The sequence below is a fragment of the Monodon monoceros genome, unplaced genomic scaffold (genome assembly GCF_005190385.1).
Source record: "Monodon monoceros isolate NGI ecotype Baffin Bay Population unplaced genomic scaffold, NGI_Narwhal_1 Super_Scaffold_16, whole genome shotgun sequence".
Classification (NCBI taxonomy): domain Eukaryota; kingdom Metazoa; phylum Chordata; class Mammalia; order Artiodactyla; family Monodontidae; genus Monodon; species Monodon monoceros.
Window position 1 is genome coordinate 29915843 of NW_021703772.1, and position 7762 is coordinate 29923604.

Consider the following 7762-nt stretch of genomic DNA (forward strand, 5'->3'; position numbering starts at 1 on the left):
CATTCAGATTTACTTCCTCTCAGACTTCTTTTGGTTAAAAAGGGTTCCATATAGACTATATTTACTATAATTTAGAAACTGTATTTTCATAGTAAAGTAGGCTTTTTGACTAGGATTATGAATTTATATTTTTCTGAGTTAAATAAAATGTGGAGGTATTTTTAAAGGAGTCTTATGCTGATTATTCATCTTTCATATTCTTAGGAAAATTTATATGATTTCACATGTAATCTCTTTTTTTCATGTCTCTTTATTCTCAGTTCTCCAGAAACCATGCTGATCATTGTAGGATATTACAGAGAGACGCATGCTTATTTTCCTAAAAGTTTCAAATACTTGTTATCTTTAGGTAGAAATTTGAACTTTTTACTTCTGTCTTTAAAAAATACATATACAACCTTTATTTTTGTTCCTATATATAAGCGAATGTCACCTACGTAAATTGCTTGAAAAGGAATCGTGTATTTTATATGTCATGGTGAGCAACTTTTAAACTTTTAGGGTGAAATAAATAATTTGTGTTGATAAATATCCCACCAAAATGAGTACAGTATAATGTGGTGATTTGGGAATACTCTCGTAGAATTTCTAATGAGCACTGTAGGCTTCAGATTACAATACCTGAAAGTTAGAAACAGCTGTTTAGTTAGGAAAGGAATAAAATTTTAATCTCAGGTGAGAAAGGTACCAAGGTATTAGGCTAAGCATGTCTGTCCAGTTGGTTTTAGCTGACTGAAAATAATTTCTTACTGCTGCCCTTTTCTAACTTGAAGAATGGATGGACTTGGATTAACTTTTTTACTTCAAGATCCATTATAATCACATTTCTATAATTTTGTCTTAAATTTAGTTTATCACACACAGTTGCAATTTTTGCCAACCTTGGATTTTTTTTATTTCAGTCGAAGCAAGTGTTATCTTAATAGCTAACAGCAAGAAGTAAAGTGAGAGTCACTCTGAATTTCTCCAAAATATTAATTCTCTGAAGCATACGTCTTCACCTTTATATTTGAAGTAATTTTCTTTTTTTAGAACAAGAAGGGAAAGGACTTTTGTGTTGCTGTGTCAAGAGAAACTAGGCTTAATAAATGCTAAGTTACATTTTTTCAGAATTGGTCCAAAATCACATGAACACAAATGCTATGATTACTTTTCTTGTTGTAGGGTTGATTGAAAACAGATTAAAGTAGACATTAGTAGGAGGTAATATTTTACCTCAAGAAACCCAGGTTGAATTCATGTAATAGTATGTTTAAACCTGTGTATAAATATAATAGTTATAACTGTACTATATGATACAATGTAGAAAAGATTAATATTCTTTTGAAAATAAGCTTTTATCATTGTTAAGGCAGTTACTCCTTGGACACTTAGGGATTTGACATGGTTTTATGTATAGTTTTAGAAAACAAATTCCCAAGGACTTTTAATTGACAGAATTATCTGGTTGGTAGTCAGCTAGAGGAAGCTTCTTAATATCTGGTGTGTAACTTAACCTGGTGTGTATTATAAGTGCTAACTTATGGGATTCCGTCTTTTCGATAGAATAGTGTTATGTTCGGTAGAAATACTGGTATAATTGAAAAGTCCATTTTCTAATATACAGTGGGAAGCTAAGGCCCATTACTGTAGCCTTGATAGCTTAGAGATAAATGGGTATATTAAGTTGGTTATTTTATATAGTATTTTAAATTTAAGTTTGGTATAATTTTATATATATATTTATTTAATGGTATGTATTTACCAAGAAATTTTCTTGTTTCCTATATTTATTCTTTTCTAAAACAACTTGAGATATAATTCACATACCATACAAGTCACGCATTTGAAGTGTACAATTCAGTATTTGTTAGTGTATTTACAGGAGTGTGCAACTATCAACACAGTCTAATTTTACATTTTCATCCCCTCCAAACAACCCATTTGCAGTCAGTCCCCTGTATTCTTTTAGACTGGAAATTCATATTTGCATTACTTTAAATGCTGTTCATAACTAAGCTGTTCTAATTCTAGTTATGAAGAATTTCCCCTTTTAGAAGAGGCAGAGTTTTTAAGAGTTCAGGCTAAATGTTGTGATAGTGTGACAGTGGCTGGAGTAGGAGTTGAGGGTGGAGTTGAAGGAGGACTGTACATGCGGATTTGCCTCCGCTGGATTAGGTAATGTAGTACATAGTAGCCTCATTTACCAGTCCAGGCTGCCCATGTAAATGAGCAGAAGAGTTTGATTTCTAAATTTAAAAAACCCACTTCACTTCTCCCCACTAATAGTACTGATCCTTTTGTTAATTTGAAAATGAGTAGAAAATAACAAAAACCATTAACTCTTTGTTGGGAAGCTTAGTACAGTTATCCCTGAAACCCTTTTCCTTGTTGGCTGCAGCTTTATGAATCTGTTCTGTTTAAGGTGTGTAAGAGACCTAGCTCAAACCTCCTAGGCACACGCGTGTGCGTGCACGCACACACACACACACACACACACAAACACAGTGTAACGTCTCTTTACTGTCCAGAAAGCTTTTTCTTAATAGTTCTATTTAAAATTAAAGAGTGCCTCTGATAGATTTATTTTTAAGACACACCAACAAAACCATGTGTCCTGATTTTTGGTGAATCTGCGTTTTTAACAATCATTAAAACAGTTTTTTGTTGCAGCCCATTGAGTTTGGGGATTGACATTATTTACTTTATTGCCTTTTTCCCCAAACTGTGTTCTATGGAGATATCATAAATATGCTGCAATAAAATAGGTGCCATTTTAAATATGTTTGGGAAGCAATGCTATATGGGTAGATTTCTGCCCTTGGTGTATAATGCACATTATCATACAAAATGCTTTGAGAGGTTGTTTAGCAGAAACAAATGATGAAATCATTATCTAATTCTGTTTAAGCCAGCATTTTCCAAATTTATTTAAGCATGGAATACTGTTTTTATGACATACTTGTTAACATACCTTGGAACTGCATGAGGTATACCAGTTTAGGAAATACTACTTTTCTACTGGTTAGAAGCCTTCACAGGATTTCAGTGAAATTTATTGGAATAACATGCATTCTACTTTCTCATTATGTAGAAGGATTCTGTCTCTTCATAGTATTTTAAAAATAGCATTTATATTACAGAAGCAACCTGCTCATTGTTGAAGACTTATGGAGTCTCTGTGAGCTTTGACATTTATTTTTTTCTATTTTTTTAATTGAAGTATAGTTGATTTACAATGTTGTGTTAATTTCTGCTGTATAGCACAATGATTCAGTTATACATATATATACATTCTTCTTCATAGTCTTTTCCATTATAGTTTATCACAGGATATTAAATATTGTTTCCTGTGCTATACAAGCTTTGATTTTTAGTTTGTCTCAGCTCTGTCACTTTCCAGATAGGTGGCTTTGGGCAAGTTATTTAATTTGTATAAAATTTAGTTTCCTCATCTGTATAAAGGGCATTATTTTAGTACCTACTGCAGGTAGAAACTAGCTAGAGGAGATAATCCTTGTACTTAACACGTGGCTGGCTATTGAGAAACTCATTTAATCGATTATCGCACTAACTAGTTTTATTATTTTATTTTCTCCTTCTCCCTCTCTCTCTTTGTGTGTGTGTGTGTGTGTGTGTGTGTGTGTGTGTGTGTGTGTGTAGAACACACACAGTAGACATTTGACATTCTTTTCTTTTTTTTTAAACTTTTTATTTTATACTGGAGCATAGCCGATTAACAATGTTGTGATAGTTTCAGGTGCACAGCAAAGCGACTCAGCCATACATATACAGGTATCCATTCTCCCCCAGACTCCCCTCCCATCCAGGCTGCCACATAACACTGAGCAGAGTGCCCTGTGCTGTACAGTAGGTCCTTGTTGGTTATCCTTTTTAAATACAGCAGTGCGTACATGTGGATCCCACACTCCCTGACTATCCCTTCCCTCCATCCTTCCCCCCTCCCCCCATAACCATAAGTTCATTCTCTAAGTCTGTGAGTTGGTTTCTGTTTTGTAAATACGTTCATTTGCATCATTTCTTTGACATTTAACATTCTGAAGTGTTCTGTCATAAGATCTTTGTGAATCTCCAATACTTGAATGGCATTGGGACATATATTTTTTTCTCCATAAGAGAATTTTAAGTGATCCTTTAGACTCCTGATGAGCTACTTTGTGTGCTATGAATAGAGAATAACAAAGCGGTGTGAGAAGCAATAGCTGGGTGGTTGGTTATCCAGGGCCACTCACTATTTGAATGACTTGCTTCTGTCTGGCAGCCTCTTCACATGTGCAATTCATATATTTGCTTTAGCAAAATTGCACAGACTTTGAGGATTGCTTGAGGGTAGTGGAAGTTGTATAAATCACATCCATGAATGCCAAAGAGTTATTATAGTCATGCATTTTGAACATATTAGGATTCACATTTTATGATACGTAGTTTTCTATTCTCCTTTTTTAATATGTATCATGAACATTTTCCTGTATATGTGTGTATTTTTAAAGGTACTGCAACAGCCACTTGCAGGTACTTGGCTTTATCCCGAAAAAAGAGAGGAAGAAAAAGAATGATCCTATAGATGAGGTAAAGGTCAGGCACCAGATGGATACCATGGCCTTTAGCCTGACGGTGCCCACGTTGGCCTTGAAGATGCCCAATGGACTGGATGGAATGTCCCTCTCTCCACCGGGGGCAAGGGTCCCTCTCCACTACCTGGAAACTGAGTTGGAAGACCCATTTGCTTTCAACGAGGAAGATGATGACCTAAAGAAAGGGGCAACTGTGAGAAAGAAGTTGCAGAGCAAGTTGGCCCAGAATCGGCAGCGCCAGAGAGAGACAGAGATTTTAAAAGTTCGACAAGAGCACTTTAGTCCCCCTCCTGCACCTTCTCAGCAGCAGCCTCCGCAGCAGCACTCCCACCTGTCACCTTTATCCACCTTAAAACCTCCAGCGCCACCGCAGGGTCTAGTCTGCAAGTCACCTCAACCTCAGAACACCAGCCTACCAATGCAGGGAGTGGCCCCCACTCCACACACTATAGCACAAGCCAGGCAGTTGTCTCACAAGAGGCCTCTGCCCCTCCTGCCATCTAGTAGGGCTCCCGTCGTGGACCCGCCCAGGACTGACCGGGTCCTTATGAAAGCCACAGCCTTCTCTCCACACTTCTCTTGTATAAGTCGACTGCAGAGACTGGTGAAACTGTGCACCCAAAAACATCAGCTGGACACTGACCTGTTTCCCCATTTAGGTGAGTTACCGTCTCTTTTACCATATCATGTGTGTGTAATGTGACAAGAGGTGCCTATTGCACAAGGTTTTATTTTCATAACCTTCTCATGTAATAGGAGTAAAAGAATACTTGGACAGAGTGGTCAATTAAAGATTCGTATTTAGGTAGACCGCTTTAAAGTAAATATGCTACTGGACAGGACAGTGACTGGTGAACAGGTTACAAAAGAAATAGGAGCTGGGAATTTAGAATTCCAGTTATAGCTTCTAGCAGTAGTAGTAGCAGTATTAAAAGCAGTTGTGTTTGGTTTTGTGCCTCTGAGCTCAGTCCCTGTGTGTCTAATGAAGTTCTCCACATGTCTTATCACAGGACTTTGGAATAAGATAGCATTGTAAATACCTGCTGACAGTTTTCTGAAAAAAAAAAAAAATTCTTAAAGTAATACCTGTTCACGATTGAAAAGCAAAAAATTACAGATAAAACTTTAATGTAGTCAGATGTCTGTCTTTCCTTTGTTGCTTTTGAGTTTTATCTTACTCAAGAAAATCTCTCTGATAGCGAGTTTATACAGTTATTCTGTATTTTCTATTAATAGTTTGTTTTTTATTTTTGATCATTTAAGTCTTTGATTCACTTGGAATTTATTCTTGAATGTGTTGAGTTGTGATTCTAACTTTAGGAAAAATTATTTGCATGACATATGACAGCAATAGAAAAATGGGAAAAGGATGGGAATAGAGGAAGAAGAAATATAAACGGTCAGTAAACAAATGAAAACCTCAATCCTCGTAACAGACGAGGAAACGCAAATTAAAGTAACAATGAGTTACCATCATATTGGCAAAAAGTATATCTGTTGTTGATGAGGATATGGGATCTCATACTTTGCTGGTGAGTAATGCAACAATATATACTAATTAAAAGTATATGTATAGCCAGCAAGCTCACTTTTGGGACTCTATCTATGGATAAAAAAAATATCAGAATGTAAGGATATGTGTTCCAGGATGTTTACTACAGCATTGCTTACAGTATTGCTTGCAGTATTAAAAATCTGAAAACAACCTTTATAACCTATAGGAAATTCAGAATTGAGTAAATTCTGGTACATATACATTTTATGAAGTATGCAGCTATTAAAAAGAATGAATGAAATCTCCATCTTTTACCTGGATGTGCTCATGATACATTAACAAGTAGAAAAATACCACGAGGTATTGTACTGTCCCGTGTTTGTAAAAATAAGCAAAGTGAACAAACAAGGGACACCAGTATATCTATTGATCAATCATATGGATAGATGTATGCCTCTCTGGTATGAGCATAGTTAAAGTGTGAATGGATGTACACTATCAGTCTGTTAACGTTGGCTACCATGGCGGGGGATGGAATTGGACAGGATGTGTTTTGGGGAGATGGGAGTGATATTTCTTCTTCTATAGCTTCATATTATTTCATTTGTTATTAAACCGTGTATGACTTTTGGTAATTAAAAAAACTAATAAAACTTAAAGGAAAAATATAGATAAGCAAAGTAATAAATTAAAACACCCCAAGCCTTATTAATACCTATTTGTTAATATCTTGGCATATTCTTTTAGATATATAAAAGTAAGTTCCTGTTGTATGTACAGTATTGTAACCTGTTTAAAAATGTTTTGTAATGTATCACAGCTGAATTCTTTCTTGAATTTAAATCATTTCCAATTTATTAAAGTGTAAAGTGTTGTAGCTATATAGCGCTCTCAGTAAAATAATTACCGTCACGTCTTTAATTTTTCCTTCAAATAGATTCCTGGAAGCAGAATTGCTGATCCCAAGCTTTTGCACTTTTTAAAAAGGTTTTTGATGTATATTGCCAAATTTTCCTTCAGAATTATTTTGTCAGTTTACTTTTCTTTCAGCAGTGTATGAGAATGACAGTTTCTCTACATCTTTACAGCCCTGGATATTAGATATTATTATTATTATTTAGCCTTTGCAAATTTGATAGAAAGTTTGCTTTAATTTGCATACCTTAGATCAGTGTTTCTCAAGTGTTTGGCCTGAGAATCACTTTTTTTGCACTCTCAAAAATTATCGAGGACACGGTAGAGATTTTGTATATGTGAGTTATATTTACTGAATTAGAAGTTAAAACTGAGAAATTAAAAAAATACTAATTCATTTTAAAATAACAAATTTACTGCATGTTAACATGTTCTTTTTATGAAAAATAACTGTTTTCTAAAACAAAAACACATATAATGGGGAGAGCAGCATTGTTTGACGTTGTTTAGCAAATCTTAATGTCTGATGTGCTAGATATGTGCTTCTGCATTCAATGTGTCCTGATATGTGGTTTTTTTTTTTTTTCTGGTTAGGAGATAAAAATATGGCCGTACACATTTGTAGCTGGAAAATGGAGGGATATTTTAATAGTTTTTTCCAAATAATTGTAGATATTTGTAATTGGTTCTACACCAAAACTTGACAAGTGGTAGTTTCTTAAAAATTAGTTTCAACATGGAATCTGAAACCATATCTAGGAATTTTGCATACTGTTAC

At 34.9% G+C, this 7762-nt stretch overlaps 1 protein-coding gene across 4 annotated transcripts in view; it reads left to right on the plus strand.

Annotated features, from left to right (window-relative positions):
- INO80D (INO80 complex subunit D) overlaps positions 1 to 7762 on the plus strand; it is a 68966-nt gene that overhangs the window by 19932 nt on the left and 41272 nt on the right. For all 4 annotated transcript variants that reach the window (XM_029224964.1, XM_029224963.1, XM_029224965.1 and 1 more), the window contains one exon: positions 4491 to 5233. In XM_029224964.1, the coding sequence (XP_029080797.1) occupies positions 4491 to 5233 (743 nt within the window). The remainder of the gene's footprint in view (positions 1 to 4490; positions 5234 to 7762) is intronic.